Source organism: Enhydra lutris, unplaced genomic scaffold (assembly GCF_002288905.1).
Source record: "Enhydra lutris kenyoni isolate GAN:26980312 unplaced genomic scaffold, ASM228890v2 scaffoldscaffold66, whole genome shotgun sequence".
Taxonomy (NCBI): Eukaryota; Metazoa; Chordata; class Mammalia; order Carnivora; family Mustelidae; genus Enhydra; species Enhydra lutris.
This window is the reverse complement of record NW_019154150.1, coordinates 11,270,064-11,290,393: the sequence shown is the minus strand read 5'-3', so window position 1 is coordinate 11,290,393 and position 20,330 is coordinate 11,270,064. Positions and strand designations below refer to the sequence as shown.

Here is a 20,330-nt window from a genome sequence, read left to right as displayed (position 1 = left end):
GATCTTTGAGGGGAACGGAAACCCGAAGCTTTGATTGGGAGCACACACTGTCCTCTCTGAGCAGGATCAAATGTCCTTCGGGGCCCCCGAAGTAATTTGGAGTTTGGGTCTGAGAGTGAAGTGCCAAGAAATAATTCCTGAGATGTTTTCAGTGCAAAAAAAGTGATTTTATTAAAGCATGGGGACAGGACCCGTGGGCAGAAAAGGCTGCATTCTAAATGTGAGGAGTGACTGATTACATACGGGTTTTTATCCTATGGAGCAGGGAGGAGACATTAGGACTCCAGTGTGGACAGTAAAGAAGTATCCGTGGCTGGTGAGGACCATCTGTCAACATGAAGGGATTATAGTGATGGAGCCTGGGCACCAAGCAGAAAAACACTGAAAAAGGGCTCAATTTAAATAATTTAATTTAATTTAAATTAATTTTAATTTAAATACTTTTAAATAAAGTTAAATTAATTTCAATTTAATCAAAATTATGGTTTTATTAAATTATTAAAGTAAATTAATTTAAATAATAAATGAATAAATTTAAATTTATTTATTGGAGGGGGGCGGAGAGTCTCAAGCAGACTCCGCACTGAGCACAGAGCCTGATGCAGGGAGCATGTCATGACCTTGAGATCATGACCTGAGCCGAAACCAAGAGTTGGACACCTAACCAACTGTGCCATCCCAATGCCCCAAGATTGTGCTTCTCTTGTAAATCAGTAAGATAGTTACAAACTGATGGAGTTTGATGTCCTTCATGACTGACCATGATCTTTCATGATGATCCTTCATGACTGACCATTGCTTTTTCCTTCCTTTGTTCTTGGGTGGTCATAAGTGCCTGAGAAATGTCCCATGTATCCCACTCTCATCTCACAGGGGAGAGTGGTATGTGGAGTGTCAGTGTGTCTTTGACTTCAGCTTGCCTTTTTAATCTCATCATCCCCCCTACCCCCCTGCACTGAACGACTTTGACACTTAAATATTTAATGGTGTTGAAGGCGTAAGGTCTCATCTTCCATATCTTCTTCCTGTTGAATAGGCACGTAGAGATGTCCCTACCTGTGGGTCAACAGAGATCAGTTAGGGAATGCATAGTGGAGTTAACGAAAGGTGGAGGCAGCTGAGCCCAGTGTGGACAGTAAAGAAGGATCTGTGGCTGGTGAGGACAATCTGTTGACATGAAGTGATTGTAGTGATGGGGTCTGGGCACCAAGCAGAGAAACACTGAAAAAGGCAACATGTTAGAATCAAAACAGCTGTAAGACTGAGAAGTTCAACAAAGCCTTCAGAGTTGACCACAGTCTTCCCCTGAGCCAGGAGTTTAACCAATCATTGAAAGAGAGGGAAGGATTTTGTATACAGAGCCTTAATTTGAGTATTCATGTTTTTTGGTAGTCCTGTGACATTTTTATGATAACCTGGGGTGTATACACAGCATTCTGTCTTAATAATGGTACCTCCTTGTGCTGCTCTTAGGACATTCACAAAAGTAAGAAGCACATTAGTTCACTGGTCTCCTATGGAGGAGGTACAGGCTTTATTCTAGAGTCTGAGCCCAGGAAGAGTGCCCCTCTAACTTCATTGCAATGGGAATACATAATATGACCTGATATGGACCTTTCCATTTTGGATTTAAGTTCCCTGCTGCATCTGACTTCCAATCTTTTAATTAATCCAGGTTTCCCAGACTTCTGGGGTGAACTTTCAGTTACGGTTAAATCAGGTTTGGGGACCATGTGATCAGTATATTCATTAAGTAACTTAGGAATTAAACCAGCCTTGAGTGAATCATTTAAAAATTATAAACTTCATCTAATAACAAGTACACTGTAAGAAATAGTTTTCCATCTAATAACTCAAAAGGGCTAAGTCCTAAAGGTTGTTTTGAAGTAGTCTTCATCCTGAGAAGTCCTATTGGTAAGAGTATAATCCAATTTTCCTGGGTCTCTAGACTAAGTGTAGATAGCTATTGTTTTAAGATTTCATTCATTCATTCATTCATTCATTCATTCGTTCATTTATCTGGTACAGAGAGAAAGCATAAGCAGGCAGAGGAAAAGTGAGACAAGCAGACTTCCTAATAAGCCCAATGTGGGGCTTAATCCCAGGACCCCAGGATCATGATCTGAACCAAAGGCAAATGCTTAACTGACTGAGCCACCAGGGGCCCCGAAAGCTGTTGTTTTAAAGCGTGATTAGCTTTCTCTACCTTTCCAGAGGACTGTGGATACCAGGCTGACTGTAGAAAATATTTAACTTTTAAAGCTTGTGGTATTGAGTTATTTGCACAGTAAAACAAGGACCATTGTTACTTTGAAGGGAGCATGGAAGGCCAGATCTAGGAATAATTTCTTATAGCAAAACTTTTGTTACTTCCGTGATTCTTTTAGTTTTACAACGAAAGGCCTACTCGATCCAGCCAGTGAAAGTATCAACAAATGCTAGTAGGAATTTATAGCCTTAGCAAGGAGGCATTTGTGTTAAATCAAGCTGTCAGCCCTCTCCTGGATACCTTCCAAGCCTCTGGACTGATTTCAAAAGCGGAGGAGGGGGTGCCCTACGGCTTTTGGATTTACTTGTACACAAACAATACAGGATCAGCAGACCTGTTTTATTGTAGTTGTTAAATTTACTCATCAAATATATCTTTAATCAAATGTTCTAAAGCACGTTTGCCCAAATGAGTAGCCTGGTGTAAACCGTATACTATATCCCCTTGGTTATTTTGGGCATAAAGATTTTTCCCTCATTAATAAGCCAGCCCCATGTATTCTTTGAATATCCTGATTCCTGGGCTATGTGGATTTCTTGGTCTGAATAGACTGGAGTTATGTACTTCATTGGAGTTAGGACTGTACAAGATTTAACATTTGTTTATTTTGTGCTGTCTGCTTGGCTATACAGTCTTTCAAAGTGTTTCCTTTAGATCTAAGGTCATATTCTTTTGATGTCCTCTGAGGTGAATCACAGTTACCTCCTTAGGTAAGTATACAGCCTCAGAAGAGTAAGAATTTCAGGCCCAGCCCCCTGGCTGGCTTAGTCAGTTAAACATCTGCCCTCAGCTCAGTTCATGATCTTGGGCTCTTGACATGGAGCCCCGCCTCGAGCTGCTTGCTCAGCAGGGAGCCTGCTTCTCCTTCTGCCAGCAGCTTCTCCTGCTTGTGCACTCTCATTCTGACAAAAAAATAAATGAAATCTTAAAAAAAAAAAAAAAAAAAGAATTTCAGGCCCATATTTGGTTGGTGAATTATGGCTTGATAATAATCCCCTTTCCTTCCAAATTGCCCCATGAGTGCCCAGCACCAGGAAAACTTATTTGGAGTCAGTATACATAATAATTTTGAGGCCTTTTGTCAATTGAAGGGCACTGGTAGGTGCTATTAATTCAGCCTTTTGAGCGGAAGTATTTATTGGAGGGCTTTTGCCTCGGTGCTCTTGGTTAAACTATAGCGTTTCTCTCCCTCCTCCTTGAAGCTATTGCCATGAGTAAACCCATCGTCATCTGTATTGTCAATAGGGGAATCTTTGAAATCTGATCTGCTGGAATGAACAAAATTGATCATCTCTGGGCAGTCGTGTTCTGGCACAGAAGTACAATGGTCAAGTGCAGGCCTTGGGGTAGCTGGGTTTAAAGTTTGACAGGTTTTAAGTATTACTTCAGGTCTGCCTCAAAGCATAGACTGGTATTTGATAAGTCAGCCACCTGTAACCCATTGGTGGCCTCCGGTCTCTGGGACACTTTGGACCTGATGTCATCCCTGTCAAGGACTGCCCCCGAGTTAAGTCCTGAAGCTGCTTCTACCAGGAGGGCAGACAATCTGGTCTCCCTTGTGCTCCATTATCAAGTGCTCTGATAAACAGCCACCGGTGTTGTTTCGTTTCCGAATTCCAGCCCAAGAAGTCCCAAACCATGTCCCTGTTTTTCTGCTATGTATAAAGCGAGAGGTGTTTCTAAATTTGGTGACGCCAGAGCTGGAGCTGACAAAATCTTTGCTTTTACTGCTTGAAAGGCTGCCCGCTGGGCTTTAGTGCAGAGTCAAGGCTCTTCATCCGGGCATCTAATTGAGTCATACAATGGTCCGGCTGAGAGCCAAATCCAGGAACCCACAGGCAGCTCCTGGAGAGGACAGAGTAGTTTTTCAGTACCTGGGGGTCCAAGATCTAATAGAGCCTTTTTTCTGTCAGTAGACAAAGAATGGTGACCTGGGGTCAGCTCATGTCCCAATTATTGTACTTTCTGCTTAGGTATTTGTACCTTTTTGGGAGGGATACAAAATACCCTCTGCCAGGAAATTAAGTTATAGAACTACCATCAGACAGTTCTTTTGTGGGGCTAAGATTAGAATATCCACCATATTGGGGCGCCTGGGTGGCTCAGTGGGTTAAAGCCTCTGCCTTCAGCTCAGGTCATGATCCCAGGGTCCTGGGATCGAGCCCTGCATTGGGCTCTCTGCTCAGCGGGGAGCCTGCTTCCCTTCCTCTCTCTGCCCGCCTCTCTGCCTACTTGTGACCTCTGTCAAATAAATAAATAAATAAATAAATAAATAAATCTTAAAAAAAAAAAAAAAGAATATCCACCACATATTAAACTGCAGTCCCTTGAGGCAGGAAAATACCATGGAGGTCTTTGTTAAGCGCAGCCCAGAACAAGGGAGGCCTGCGTCTATCTCCTTGCAGCAAGACTGTCCAAGTTCACTGAGCAGTTCGAGGGCTTGAAGGTGAGGCCCATTCAAAGGCAAATAGTGGCTGCCTTCCCTGACTTGGAGGAATGTGAAAGAAGGCATCTTTTAGTCAAGTGTTGTAAACCATTTGGCGTCACCAGGGACCTGGGTGAGAATAGCATATGGATTTGGCACTATGGGATAAGCAGGCACAACAACTTTATTTATAGCTCTTAAATCTTGTACGATTCGATAAATTCCATTTGGCTTTTTTACTGGTAGAACTGGAGCACTGTAAGGAGATTGACAAGGCTTTAAAATATCACATTTAAGAAACTTCTCATTAAGTGGTTGTAACCCAGCCTTTGCCTCAGGTTCTAAAGGGTATAGTTTTTTGGTTCTTGTTTTTTTTTTTTTTTTTAAGATTTTATTTATTTATTTGAGAAAGGACACAGCGAGAGAGGGAACACAAGCAGGGGGAATGGGAGCGGGAGAAGCAGGCTTCCTGCTGAGCAAGGAGCCCGATATGGGACTCGATCCCAGGACCCTGGGATCATAACCTGAGCCGAAGGCAGACGCACAACAACTGAGCCACCCAGGCGCCCCTAGGTTATAGTTTTTTATGAGGTGTAGTGGTTGGGTCCTTTAAGGTTGCTTCAGCTGGTTGGGCTTTAAGATCCCATCCTGGGACTTCATAATCCCAGACCTGGGGATTTACTTCCTCCCAGATATTAGAAGGGATATCAGGGTAAGGTTTTACTTATCCAGGTGTTAAAGGGAACAAGCCACTCCCTTCTTTAAACTTCCTATTTTATACATTAAGTCTCGTCCAAGTAATGGAGTGGGACAAGACAGAAGCACAAGACAAACATGAGTGATCAATTAATTGACTTCTATATTTACAGGTTGAAATCATTGTCTGGTGGCACATTTTGGTTTCCCCTTCTCTGCCAACAATTTTGTGATTAGAAAGACAAGTAAGGCTAGAATGCTGAATGAGGACAGAGTAAGTGGCTCATGTGTCAATAAAGAAATTAATAAACCTTACTTTCCACATCAGGGGAAGCTGGGGCACAGTCAGCTTGATGTCAAGGGAGCCGGACCAGTCTCAGGGCCCATCATGCCAGATTCTCCAGTGCCTGCTCTTGGGTGGGGAAGTGGGTTCCTGTCTTCCTCTCTCTCTGGAGAGGAGGACAGTCTCTCTTCCAAGGTCCTTTTTTCTTATGGACAGGACATGGCCCCAGTGGAGAGCCTTTGTTTGGACATTCTTTGCTCCAATGTCTGATTTGGCTGCACCTGTAGCGTGGGGTCTTACCTTGTCCTGTGTCTGATACTGACTTTTTCTCTGGTGCCTGGTGGGTCTGGTGGTATGGGGAATCCACAAGAGAACCAGCCAGTATTTGAGCCTGTATTTTACCCTGCAATTGAGCTCTCTGGTCCTTTTCCTGCTGTAAGCCTGTATCTCTATTATTAAAGACTCCAGTAGCTATACTCACTTCGTGGGGGTTTGAGGACCTCTAGCCATTTTAATCACTTTTTGGCTGATGTCAGGTGCTGACTGACTTATGAAATGGTTAGTATAGTTGTTTCCTCAGTGAGATTGGGTCCTGATTTGTATATTTATGGATGGCTTCCATCAAATGACCCTGAAACAGCTGGATTTTCATCGGGTCCTTGAGTAACTTCCAGAATTTTATCAGTTTACTCGTTTAGAGAACCCTTTCTTCATTTCTTCTATTAAACAGGTGACCATATGGTCTCCTCCTTCCCTTCGCTTTCTTCTTGGTAATTCCAGTGAGATTCAGGATTGGGAACCTCAGTGCCTCCTACTGGATAATGATCTCTATCTCTGGCTACTAGTTCACTGGCAAATTCTCGAGCCCCTGCCCAGATATGGTTCTTTCCTCAGGGTTGCAACAATGAGTTAATATGATGGCTATATCCTGCCAGGTCAAATTAAACATAATAGACAATTGTTGGAAGCCCTCAATACATTGAGAAGGGTTTTCAGAATATCGTCCTAATTGTTTTTTCTGTGTCAGGTCTGCCATGGAGAATGGGACATGGACTCTAATTGTACCCATTTCTCCATTAGCAACCTCCCTAAAAGGATGCAATCCAGATTTTAGTTGAAGTCCTGGAAGATAGGGTAAGTCCAGCTGGGCTGGGAGCAGATGAGTCTTGAGGTTTATAAGGAGGAAGGGTGGTAACAGAGCCGGTGTTTTCTTTGTTTGGATTGGTCAATGACTCTTCCAACAACCCAGGTTTATTAGGAGGAATGGGCCTACTTAGACAATCATCATCGAGTATGTCCCAAGGGAGGCTAATGAAAGTGATTGGTGGTTAGACACATTCTGTAAGAGGCTCTTAGGTCCAGATCCTGATTCGGGACCATGAAGGCAAGGGCATAGGGTACCTCAGTCCATTTGCTCTGTTTTCTGCAAAAGAGATCTAACTGATAGATAGATATCCCATTAATGGGCCATTTTCCTCATCTCCTAGAGTGTACTGAAGTCACTCGAAGTTAGAGAATGTCAATTTTCTCTTTCTTAAATCTTGTAATCCAAATTGATTCCAGTGGATTAAAAGGTATCTCAGAAGAGAATCCTTGGGGACTAAAGATGATATCATGTTCCTAGAAAAGTAGAGAAGGTCCATTATCAAAAATTCCCCCCATCTCCCAGGTGGTGTCCCACACACGAAATGTCAGAGGTTCCTGGTGTCAAAGTGATCAGCCGTGTCCCCCTAAATAGTCGCTAGGAAAAGTGCCTTGCCTTGTAGGAGGGATGCTGGTGTCCCCTTGCTTCCCCATTGCATCCTACACTATAAATGGTTACTGGAATGGACTGAAAGCCATGCCATGAAGAACCCACCATTTTTAACTCATGGAAAACACTTAAAAATGTTTTATAAGGGGGAAGTTACTCAGTTTTGTAATTTAAGTAGTTAGTAGGGGCACTGGCAGAAAACAAGGAAGCCAGAAATCCACCATGATCTAAGCACCATTCCAACAGGTGTGGTCCTTACAGCTGGATTCTCTAGGAAATGGTGCCAAGTTGAGTTTTAATCCAATCAGGTACTGGTTTGGGCCAGCTCTAAGCAAATGTCTCACCACCAAAAGCAGCCAGACCAGAGGTGTGAAAGGGATCACATTAGACCAATGAGGAGGAAACCTCACATAGGAGTCTTACAATTGGCAGCCATCCTAGTGACTGAGGTGGCTGTCCCATGCCCAAGAAAGACAACCTTGTATAAGGACAGAAATGAAGAGAGGGCAACAAGTTTCTGGGTCTTATTATAATTCTGGCCAGGGTGCAAACTTCAAGCCAAAAGGCAATCTTTCTCCTCCCCATAGAATAGCCATGGGCTAGAGCACTATAGCTTGAGCAATGGACATGAAAGTGTTCCAATAAGACTATACTCCTTGAAAAGATCCTGAAATGAAAGGGAGGGAAGAGTAAGTATTCACCAAGTTTGCACCGAGGCTCAAATTCCAGATGCAAAGACTTGAGCCCCACACTGAACGCCAAAATGATATAATTTGGAGTTTGAATCTGAGAATGAATGGTCAAGAAAGAATTCTTGAGACTTTTTCAGTGCAAAAAAAAAGGGGGGGGATTTTATTAAAGCACGGCAACAGGACCCCTCAGGCAGAAAGGGCTGTATTATAAGTGTGAGGAATGACTGATTCTATAGGTCTTTTTTTTTTTTTAATCCTATATGGGGGTACGGAGGTGATGTTAGGACTCCAGGAAATTGAGCTTATACGTTTCTGAAGGTCTGACTACTCTTAAGATTGTGCTTTTCTTGTAAAATCTGTGATCTTTATCAAGTGACCATTTACTTTTTCCTTCCTTTGTCCTTGGGCAGTCCCGAGTGTCTAAGAAATGTCCCATGTACCCCACTCTCATCTTGGGGGGAGGGAGATGCATTTGTTTTTTGCCCTCTACTTGCCTTTTATTATCTCATCAGCCCCACCCAAGCCAGCAGGACCTGGCCCAGCCATGAGAAGAAACTACAACCTTCTTCTCTTCTACAGCCTTTTCTCCCACCAGCCTGGATGGAGGCCATAGCTTCACAATTTCCTCCTACATCCTTGGAAATGCTATAAGCATCTGCTCTGTTCTGAGCTTAACCCCAGACTGAGGGGACCAGAGGAGCCATACTCCCACAAGACAATCAGAGAACAAGTGAAGACCAAGATACACCTGAGGTCCTACCACGAACAGGGTTTGGGAGTGTGCTGGGGTGAGAAAGTTGATGAGAAGCACCGAGAAGAGGGAGGCCCATCCATGTGCTTCAGGACCAGGCAGCCAGCAGCCAGCATGGGGACCAGGCCAGGGTGTGCTGCCTCCATTTGCAAGTTGGGGCTTGTGGGCAGGTGCCAGCCTTTTCCAGGGGGTGCTCGGGCAGCTCCCTGCTGCTGCTGCTCCAGCTCCAGAGACACAATTAGAGGTGTGTACTGCTCACAAAAGTTGCCCCTGGATTGGATGTTCTTCCCGAGGCCTTTGTCTCCTTTTCTGAAGGTGCTGATTCTGGAGGCCTGGAGAGAATAGGGGGCCATCATTGACTGGCCAAGAATTAGTCACATGGCAGTATCCCTCACCACCCCTCCCCAGAGGACGAGGATCTGGCCCAAAGTCAGTCAGATGTCTGTGGCTCCTGAGGGCCTCAAATTGGCCTCTAGGCAACAGTGGACACATGGCGAGGTAGAGGTCTGGGCTTCAGAGAAAGCAAGCAGCTCACCGTGGCTGGGGGCCCTGCTCCAGGTCCTTGATGGTGTCCTTCAGGGGCTGGTCACGTGTCTCTGGCAGCAGGGTACAGAGTAAGCCTGCCCCAATGGGGAGGCTGCCATAGATGAGCATAGGGAGGGCTGCCTGGTACTCGCCCAGCAGGATCACAAGAGGGGTGAGGATACCCCCAATTCTCGAGAAGATGCCCATCAGCCCCATGCCCGTCTGCCTGGGGGAAGGCCAGTACAAGCTGAGCGGACCCAGCCCCAACTCCAGGACACAGCTCTACCCCAGCTCCACCTTGAGAGAGCCCAGACCCTCATTGTGGCCCCACAGACTCCCTAGGCTCACCTGGCCCAGCCAGCCTCTGCTCTCTGCTTCCGTATACTAACTGCTTGTAATCCAGCCGGATACCACGCTTCTCCCACCTCTAGGCCTGTCCATTTGCTGCCCTCCTGCTCACCACCAAAGGCCAAAGACTGGACCTCCTGCCTGACCCCCGCCAACCCCCACCTGAGTGTTCCTGTTTCTCAGCCATTCATTCTTAGACTTCCTCCATATCCCAGTCTTGACGAGGCCAGGGCATAGCCTACTTCTGTATCTGTCCTCCACTGCCTAGGATAACACAGGGACTAGATTGACAGTGGCCCTGGGCCCCACCAGCACTGCTGCCCCTGAGCCAGCCTCATAAGCTCTCTGTGGAACAGCGGTGAGGGCAGAGAGGGATGGCCAAAGTCAGGGCATCGGGGCAGGAGCCCTTACCGGATGACAGTGGGGAAGAGCTCAGCAGAGTACACGTAGGAGATGGTAAAGCCGGAGGTCGTGGCGAACTTGCCCACCACAGCCAGCACTGTGACCACCACTGGAAGATCTAGCGAGGGATGCTGGTCAGCCGCGTGCAGGGAGATGGCCCCATGCTCCGGGCCCCACCCCTACCCTGCCCTCCCAAGCTCCCTTCTGCACCTGGACCCCAGGGGAACCCTCACTCTTAGAAGGGAAGTGACAGGCTTCTGGAAGTGGGGGTTGGGGTGCTGAGGGGCCAGGGTGTGGAAGAACCAGCCCCAGTACCTGCTGGGACAAAGACGATGGTGATGCACATGAGGCCGCCCAGAACCAGAGTCAGCATCTGGCTCCACTTGCGGCCCAACCGCTGCATCATGAAGATGCTGGAGTAGCGAGCGGGCACCTCAACAGTTCCGAAGACTAGCTGCGTCAGGTAGATGTCCAGGCCAAAGTCACCGACCTGGAGGCTCAGGCCAAAGTACCCCAGGCTGTCCACAAACCTACAAAGTGTCCAGGCATCCCTGTGACTGCTGGGTGATAAGACATCGTCACTCTCAGGGGAGCCTGCTGAAGACGGAGTCACAGTGGGAGAAACCCGTAACACCACACAGCCTGTCCCTGATAGTCACCATCCCCCAGCCACGTATGCAGCCGCAGCAGATGCGTGGCCTCAGGGAGGGGCCTGGGCCCTGTTGTACTCACCAGACACAGAAGAGGATCAGGGTCACCTTCCGGAGCTGGGGGTGTCTGAACAGATCCAGGGCATTCCCTGAAGGGCCCATCTTCTCTGGGACAAGCTGGTAGGAAGATGCACAGTGAGGGGCCAGGCAGAAAGGTCTGTGCGGGCCAGGCTCAAGAGCTGGGCTCAGTCTGTACGAAGTACCTGGCTCAGGAGCTCTGGGGAGAGTTTCCGCTTGTTGACTGAGGCTGCCTTCTGGATCACTTGTTTAGCTTCCTCTACCCTTCCCCGGGTCAGAAGCCACCGTGCTGACTCTGGCAGAGCCCTGCAGGTCGGGAATGGCTGTGACCTTGGAGCCCCCCCCACTTCCCCAGGGGCTGTCCCAGCTGCTCCAGTGCACACCCAAGCCCACACCCCTTGCTGTTGGAGTGTTCTGTGAGGCGAATGTGAGTATTACGCTCCAACCACACTTCCGCAAGACTAGCCCCAGGGGGGTGGCTTGCTTCTGGGAAGTACCTCCTCACCAGAAGTAGAAGAAGAGCAGCAAGACAGGTGCAGTGCCCGCTATCTGGAAAAGCCTCCAGTTTCGGATGCCATAGGCAAGTCCTGCCAGCGCCATCTGCCCCGCGGAGAAGGCGCACTGGGCCAGGACCACGGCCTGCATCCTCCTCGAGGGCCCCACCCACTCTGTAACTGTGCAAACAGAGAGGTTGAGGCGAGGCCAGCCCCTGGCACTGTCCCTCCCTGGCACTCCCCGGATGCTGCTCCATCAACGTGGACCTCAGATCCCTTTGCGTGTGGCCACCTGTGGCCTGGGTTCCCGACAAGGCTCCCATAGGCAGTCTGCGCACGTGGACCGCTCAGACCCCAAGGCCTCACCTCACGGCTCAGGGCTTCAGGACCCAGACACTCACGCAGGGTCACGTTGCTGAAGGTGTACCCAGCGACAGCAGTAGCCACGGCAAAACGCAGGACCATATAGAGCTCAAAGCTGGGCATGAAGGCTGTGGTCAGGCCGATGATGGCAAAGAGTAGCAACTGCACTAGGATAGTGGCCTTGCGGCCGATCCTGGAGTAACAAAGAGGTAAGTCTGTGAGGGAATCTCTCGGAGGGGAAGGAAGGGAGACCCAGCCCTGCCCTGGGCTCTCTATCTGGGGGAGGACACATTGCCCTGCCCTGGACACCAGGGAAGGGCATGGAGGGAAACCGTGCCAGGAACACAGGAGAATGCTAGGTCAGGGGGGAGCTGGTCACGGTTCTTACCAGTCACAGAGAGGCCCAAAGATGAGAGCCCCAACGAGGAGCCCCGCCATGTACACCGACTGTGAGGTCTCCTTCAGGTACTTCTGATCACAAACCAGGTTGAACTGAGGCAGACACAAGGAGCAGTTGACAGCAAGTCCTTTGTCATCTAGCCCACCCATTTACAAACCTCTCGGGGCAGATGCCCATGGTTCCCAAACTGTGTGCAAAGGCACCTCAGGACACCAGAATAAATTCATGGGGTATAGAACAATATTTAACATTTTAAAGGGAAATATAGGAATACTCAACATCTGTCTGGTATTACAAGAACTGCCAATTAAGAACGGTTCTGTTGGGGCGCCTGGGTGGCTCAGTGGGTTAAAGCCTCTGCCTTCGGCTCAGGTCATGATCTCAGGGTCCTGGGATCGAGTCCCGCATCGGGCTCTCTGCTCAGCAGGGAGCCTGCTTCCCTCTCTCTCTCTCTTTGCCTGCCTCTCTGTCTACTTGTGATCTCTCTCTGTCAAATAAATAAAATCTTTAAAAAAAAAAAAAAAGAACGGTTCTGTTGCAACAGGAGATCATGCTACACTCCTTTCAGTAACATCATATCGATGTGACACTGTATTTTTGGCAGTTGTTTTGGGGAAAAAAAGCAAGCATCATGTGGAGAGAAAATGTTCAAGGATGGAGACACTGTGCAGCTCCCAGTAGGTACATACATCCTATTAATAGGTGACTATTTGTTTAAAAATGAAAACTATTTTTGAGGTGCCTGGGTGGCTCAGTGAGTTAAGCCTCTGCCTTCAGCTCAGGTCATGATCCCAGGGTCCTGGGATCGAGCCCCGCATAGGGCCTCTCTGCTCAGCAGGGAGCCTGCTTCCCCCTCTCTCTCTGCCTGCTTTTCTGCCTACTTGTGATCTCTGTCTGTCAAATAAATAAATAAAATCTTTTAAAAAAAATGAAAACTATTTTCTTTCAGTTTGCGTGTATTTTTTATTTTTTAAAGACTGTATTTATTAATTTTTTGCAAGCAAGATGGGGGAAGGCAAGGGGAGGGGGAGCATGAGAGCACAAGTAGAGGTGGGGAGCAGGAGAGGGAGAAGCAGGTTCCCTGCCTAGCAAGGAACCAGAGGACGAGGGGCTTGACCCCAGGACCCTGAGATCATGCCCTTAGTCAAAGTTAGATGGTTAATGAACCACCCAGGAGCCCTGCATGCACATTATTTCTTAAAACAGCTACTAAGTTCTTAGAACATAATTACTTATTGTTTGGACCTAACTAGTTAACACATAAAACCGTTAGGTTTTTCTTTTGGCTTGGAGATGCCACGGAGAATTACTGACACGCTAAGGATACAAAGTTTGGAACCTCTGACACGGGACTCACTGCTGCTTCCTGACCAACAGGGCCTCTTTCCCACAGCCAGGGCACCCCTGTGACCTACTTGGGCCCCTTCAAATTTTCTCATCTGGCTGCGAAATCTCCATGAAACTCTAATCATTCACAGGCAATGAGAATCCCACGGAGCCCTCACGCGCCACTTGCAGATTAGGATGGAAGAACATGGGGAGGAAACCCTCGTATGTGGGGGGATTCACTCGCGTGCACACACGGACACTCTCTGCAGACTCAGAGAGAACCCGACAGACGGACTGAGAAACTGAGTGGAGAAAATGCGCATGTCTGCGTAACTCCGCACATGTCTGCAGCAGGTGCACGTCGGGAAGCACGTGTGACTGACCCCACCCCCCCTGGTCTCTGGGCCCCTCAGGGACTTCTGGGCCCCCGGCGTGGGAATGTCTGCAGGTTAGACACGTAAGCTCTCCTCCGCAGCCCATGGAGACAGCTTCTCCATGACTCATGCCTTTGGAGGGCTCCCTCTGCGTTTGGTAGTCTCCCAAATGCTTCCCATGTGTTACCTAATTCTCACAACAGTCCTTGATTTGTTGGCACACTGCCCTGATGGAGGAGAGGTTACGCTCATCATCCTCGGTCCACTGCTGGATGGCAGTGGAGTTCAGATACCCCTTTTGCCCCAGACAAGGACCGAAACGGCGTGAAAGCTGAAAGAATTTTTACCGAATGAATCAGTAAATGAACGAATACCTACAGCTAGCTAACTAGCCAATCGTCATCAGTCAAAATAACTTTTAGCAAGAAATTAATCAGTCCAGGAGACACCATTGTGCTGCTATTCTCTTCTCAAAAACAACTGTTAATTTTCAATATATGTGGAATGATTCACTGATAGCCCCTGGGAGGAAATGAGGCGGGACAGGGGATTTGAACTCATTCCCCCACGCTCCAGCTTGTCTGGTTTTTATTTAGCAAGCACAGGTTGCCTTTGTTGTTAGACACTCTTTAAAATAAGATGCCTCTGGAGTCTGAACTGAGCAACTTATAGGATTTATAACTTATAGCAAACAATAGGATTATTGGGGAACACGTAACATGATTATTACCACAGTGGCTGTCACCCAGGAAGCCTTCAGTAAATGTTAGCTCAGTAGAGGGTGCCCTGGCCACCGTGCTCAGGGAAGTCACAGCTGGGGACAGACATTTCAGACTGAAGGCATGGGTGCCAATGCAAAGGAGTTTCCTAGGGCCGGTGCCCCTACTCAGTGGCCACCGTTCACTACCTCCATATAGTGTATAGACCCGCTATTTCATTAAACCCTCATTCTAACCACATAAAGGCTTATCATTCCCACTGTGCAGCCACAGAGATCAAGGCTTGGAGAGGGGCCAAGAAGTGGCAGATCGCGTTCAGAGGGAACAGAGACAAGAGGGCTCCCCCCTTGGGACGCCAGCCTTTAACCTCCCCAGCCCTAACACCCACAGTGGATGGTTCTCCCTGGGGCCTGTCACAGAGGCACACAGACACCAGCCCCCATTCTTGGTACACACCTGTCACATCTCCCACCCCTGTTCCAAAAGCTTTAGTGGCTCCCTTTGGTCTCTAGGAGAGGGCCCAAATTCCTCAGCTCTGTATCAAAGACGGTTTAAGGGCCAGCTCTTGCCCACTTCCCCACCTCTTTGCATGTCAGCATTCCTCAAACATGCCAGGCATTTTCATGCCTCCAGTCCCGGGTATGGCCATTCTCTAGGCTTCTCCTTCCCTACCATTCCTGCCCCTTCTCTCGTCCCAGGACAGGTCACACTGTGGTTAGTCACTCCAAGCCTGTTTCCTTCCGTGTTCAGAGATTCATGTCGATAAGACTGGGAGTCCTGCTGTCTTTTACCATGGATGGACACCTAGGAAATGTTGGGAGGCAGACTGGAAGGAGAAATATACTCTGTATAAAAGAGCACACAGCCTCTGAGGCAACTTGCTCTTTTCTTCTCAAATTACCTGTCTGAAATTCAATTTGATTATGCAGCCGCTGTAATAAGGAAAGTTGGGATGTCAGCTCAGAGAGAGCCCCCTGAGTTGGTGTGGCAGAGCCCCTCCCCCGAGATGAGCAACAGAGGTAGAAGAGCTCACAGCCATGAAGCTCTCGAAGAGAAGCTGGAGTTATCATTTGGTGCAGGGTGCAAAGGACCAAAGGTGGACATTCTCCTGAGAATCGGAGTCCTTGGGAGGGCCAGAGCAGGAGAAACATGATAGGGAAGGACAAGAGGTCCAAGGCCCAACCCCTGTGCTAGCACAGGTTAGGTTGATGATTAAAGAAAAGGGGGACCCCCAAATCCTCAGATAAGGAGAACAAGGTGCCTCCCTCCTCTGACTGGTCCCTGTACAGTAAATATTCAGGGAGGTTTGACTGAATAAAATCACGCCAACACTCCAGCACAGGGTATGAACAGGGCTAGAGTTGGCTCCGAGCAGTCTGCTTGCTTGCCTGGGCTTTCAGGATGGTTTTTGGGCAGGTAGGGAGAGTTTGAGCATGTGTGGAAGTAGGCACCCATGGCATCTGAGGACCCGGGGAGGCTGACCCTATCATGATGATGATGCTGGGGACACGGAGAGGACAATGAGGACCAGCCTGGGCTCTGCTGGGAGAGCTCCTAGGCTGCCCATACCCCTGTGGGGCAGAATGAGGTGGAAGGTCAGGAGGAAGACAGGGAGGACATATCCTCAGCCTGCAAGGATTCAGGGGGCAGGTTTATGGTCACGTTTTAAAAACTGAATGCCTGGGGCACCTGTCTGGCTCACTTGGTAGAGCGTGCAACTCTTGATCTCAGGGCTGTGAGCTCGAGCCCCATATTGGGTGCAGAGATTACTTTTAAAAAATCTTTTAAAAAATGTGAAAGCCTTTGATTAAAACAAAATCCTCTGAAAGCCTCTAAAAAGTAAATACTTTTTCACTCCCAGGGGGAGCAGTGAATGTTTAATCTCTGGACTCAAGTCCCCTTTCCACAAAGGCTCAGTATCCGCCACCATCAAGGTGAGTTGTCCAGACCTTCCCAACAACACCCATACCTCAGGATTCTGGACCATCTGTGTTCTTTCCTGTGCCTGCAGGGACTTGAGGGGGAGCCCCCTCTCCACAATCAGCTCATTGGGTTGCCCTGACCAAGTCATCTCTCTCCTCTGTGCCTCAGTCCCTGCTTCTTGGGAAGCAGCAGAGTGGGCCTGGATGCTTCCGGAGAGCCCTTCTTGCTCAGATGGCTGGAATGGGAACCTGTTTACCTGCCTGGATCCTTCCTAAGAAAATAAGTTTAGCAGAGCAAGCGTTGTCACCTGCAGGATGAATCCTAGAGTCATGGGCATCCTCAGAGGGCAGGCAGGCATAGCTCTAGAGAGAGCAGCTGGAAGGCAGGGGCCCCACAGCAGGCAAGCAGGAAGCTAGGTAAACAGCAGAGCTCAGGGACTGACTGAATGACCAAGGCCAATGGACAGATAGATGGGAACACTGGAGGGAGAGAAAGAAACAAAGACAGGAAAGCAGGAGGGGAAGGAAGGAAGGCAAGCTGGGTACATAGGCAAAGGGACAAACAAAAAGATAGGGAAAGATGCATGGACAGATGGGCAGACAGACCAGAAAGAGAACATGGACAGAGAGGTGAAGGGGCCAATAGTTGGAAGACAAAGAGAAAAGCAGGATGAGTGGCAAAAAGAAAAAAAAAAAAGCACCGCAACGGTCCATCGTTCAGGTGTGAGTGCTGAAGGGCACACAGAGAAGCAGCAGCACCAGCTGCTGAGGGCAGAGGGCCGGACAGAGCTGCGGACCCACCCCAAACAGGCAGAAGCGCAGAAGGGCAGCCCTACCTCATTCTTTAGGGACAGAGGCCTGTCCTCAGGATACACCCAGCCTGCATCGCAAGGCTGTGTCTCATTGAAGCGGTGGCTGAGGATCTCCTCCAGGGTGGCACCGTCGGGGGGTGGCCGGAACATAAGGCAGGGCTCGGGCTTGCCTGCAGCATCCAGAGGCACGCTCAGTGGCAGCTGCTCCGTGGCACTCAGGTTCAAAGTGTGGTTCTTCACCCAGGCCACTGAGCAGTGGTGGGCCTCATCCTGGAACATGAAGACCTGGCCGAACATGTAGAAAGCACACAGGAAGTTGGGGATACTCAGCAGTATCATCAGCTGTATCTGGAAGCGCCCAAAGTCACCTATTTCAGCCAGGACCTGGGCAAACTGAGCCATGTCTACCAGTCAGCCTGGGGCCACCAAACAGCTCTGCAGCATGGCTTTGGGGCACTTGCTCCTCTGAGCAGTGATGACTGTTAATATTTAATCCAGCCTTGCCTGGCCTGACCTGTCACACTTCAACTCCCTGGCTGTGGCCTGAGAAGGATAGAGTCTGATGAAAAACTCACCCACTCTGACTTGCAGAATCCGAGGATGCTTTATGGACAGGATGATGAACACACTCACAAGAGGACCTTCTTGGGCCCAGCACAGGAATGAGCTTTAGCCAGATGTTAAACAGTACGCAAGCAGCCCCCTCCAATTGCAACATCCTAAACAAGTCATCCCTAGCTCAAATCCCTCTCATTATGATAGACCCCAAATACTGAGAGTAGTTCTAGCACTCAGAGGGACACAGAAGTCCCTTCTAGGGACAAGCCCACAATAGACAATGGCGGTAAGTCAGGAGAATAGCTAGGACCCAGTTTGCATACTAAGGTCAGCAGCCCAATCTGGCCTCTTGACACTGCTGATCTTATCTTTCTCCTAGGGGTCTCTGACATGTGGTAGGGCAGCAAGAAGGCCAAGAGACAGGGGTGCCTGGGTAGCTCAGTTGGTTAAGTGTCTGCCTTCGGCTCAGGTCATGATCCCAGGGTCCTGGGATCTAGTCCCACATCAGGCTCCCTGATGATCAGGAAACCTGCTTCTCCCTCTACCCTTGCTACACCCCCCTGCTTGTGCTCTCTGTCAAATAAATAAAATCTTAAAAAAAAAAAAAAAAAAAAGAAGGCCAAGAGACCCACCAAGGGCACAAATGCCTTTCCTTCTCAGTACAGAAGATAATCCAAGAGCACACATCAATTACCAAAGAGCCAAGAGGTGCATTCTGAGCTCTACTCTAATTGAGGAAGAAACAATCAACACATGACCAAGATAAGGCACAAGTGAGTGGCTGCCGGGAAGCTTCATTCACCACAGATAATCTCAGTGGTAACAGAGGTACACAGGCCAAAGTCTCCCTTGATCACAACCTCAGCTGTGCAAGCCCTTGCTGGAGTCAAAGTCGGGATGGGGCGCATTGTGGCTGGTAGGTCAGGATTCTTACAGGAATGGAGAATAATCAGGACTTCTGACAGGAGGCATCTCCCAAAGAGCTGACCAATGGTCTACCTACACTTGGACACAGGTAGCAAAAAAGAGGAAAAGTCCATACCTTCCCATACCTCCTCACCTTCCTTCTTACTACGCCACCACCACTGCCTCCAGACTGTCGCTCCTTTGAGTCCTGCCCACTGCTTCCTGTGGTGTATTCAATAAACTTCTATCTCCTTTGTTCTGCCTTGGGTGAATTCTTTCACTGCATGCCCCCACCTCCCCGGCCCCAGACTCCACAGGATCCGGCTGCCCCACAGTGATGTTTCCATCATCATCATCATCATTAAGATTTTATATATTTATTTGACAGAGAGAGAGTGTGTATGCACACAAGCAGGGGGAGCAGCAGAGGGAGAGGGAGAAGCAGACTCCCCACTGAGCAAGGAGCCTGATGTGGGGCTCGATCCCAGGATCCTGGGATCATGACCTGAGCCGAAGGCAGACACTTCACCAACTGAGTCACCCACGTACCCAAGACATGCCCGTTTTAATTAAACCAACAATCTTAAACTAGCTTTTATTTACTAAAGATTAATCCTAGATCACAGAACTTGAAAAATATTTGGGTTAAGTTTTTATATTTCTAAGAGTTTTTGAAGTCCTTATTTCATATAAGTGATTTTCCTCAAGCTGATTAAATAGAGCTTTTTTTGCAAATTGTGGCAATGACATCCAGAAGTAGGAAAATACCACACATCTACATAAACACATAGACAGACACAAAAGCCTTAAAATGTTCATTAAAAAAATTTAGCCATGAAATGGGCAGAGGACATGAACAGACATTTCTGCAAAGAAGACATCCAGATGGCCAACAGACACATGAAAAAGTGCTCCATATCACTCGGCATCAGGGAAATACAAATCAAAACCACAATGAGATACCACCTCACACCAGTCAGAATGGCTAAAATTAACAAGTCAGGAAATGACAGATGCTGGCGAGGATGCGGAGAAAGGGGAACCCTCCTACACTGTTGGTGGGAATGCAAGCTGGTGCAGCCACTCTGGAAAACAGCATGGAGGTTCCTCAAAATGTTGAAAATAGAACTACCCTATGACCCAGCAATTGCACTGCTGGGTATTTACCCTAAAGATACAAACGTAGTCATCCGAAGGGGCACATGCACCCGAATGTTTATAGCAGCAATGTCTACAATAGCCAAACTATGGAAAGAACCTAGATGTCCATCAACAGACGAATGGATAAAGAAGAAGTGGTATATATACACAATGGAATACTATGCAGCCATCAAAAGAAATGAAATCTTGCCATTTGCGACGACGTGGATGGAACTAGAGGGTATCATGCTTAGCGAAATAAGTCAATCGGAGAAAGACAACTATCATATGATCTCCCTGATATGAGGGAGAGGAGATGCAACATGGGGGGTTAAGGGTGTAGGAGAAGAATAAATGAAACAAGATGGGATTGGGAGGGAGACAAACCATAAGTGACTCTTAATCTCACAAAACAAACTGAGGGTTAATGGGGGGAGGGGG

At 48.2% G+C, this 20,330-nt stretch overlaps 2 protein-coding genes across 2 annotated transcripts in view; both read right to left on the bottom strand.

The window, feature by feature from the left end:
- The window catches only part of LOC111159016 (solute carrier family 22 member 14), a 35,220-nt gene extending 31,660 nt beyond the window's left edge, over nucleotides 1–3,560 (bottom strand). The window contains exon 1 of the mRNA XM_022521372.1: nucleotides 3,423–3,560. Coding sequence (XP_022377080.1) covers nucleotides 3,423–3,560 — 138 coding nt within the window. The remainder of the gene's footprint in view (nucleotides 1–3,422) is intronic.
- Nucleotides 3,561–8,258: 4,698 nt separating this feature from the next.
- LOC111159158 (solute carrier family 22 member 13) lies at nucleotides 8,259–17,687 on the bottom strand. Its single transcript, XM_022521590.1, has 10 exons — nucleotides 17,310–17,687; nucleotides 12,118–12,221; nucleotides 11,768–11,922; nucleotides 11,378–11,546; nucleotides 11,058–11,178; nucleotides 10,877–10,971; nucleotides 10,460–10,674; nucleotides 10,154–10,262; nucleotides 9,405–9,620; nucleotides 8,259–9,201 (listed from the first exon to the last, which is right to left on the bottom strand). The coding sequence occupies exons 1-10, from the start codon at nucleotides 17,685–17,687 to the stop codon at nucleotides 9,108–9,110; spliced, it is 1,656 nt and encodes a 551-aa protein (XP_022377298.1). The 3' UTR covers nucleotides 8,259–9,107.
- Nucleotides 17,688–20,330: the final 2,643 nt, after the last annotated feature.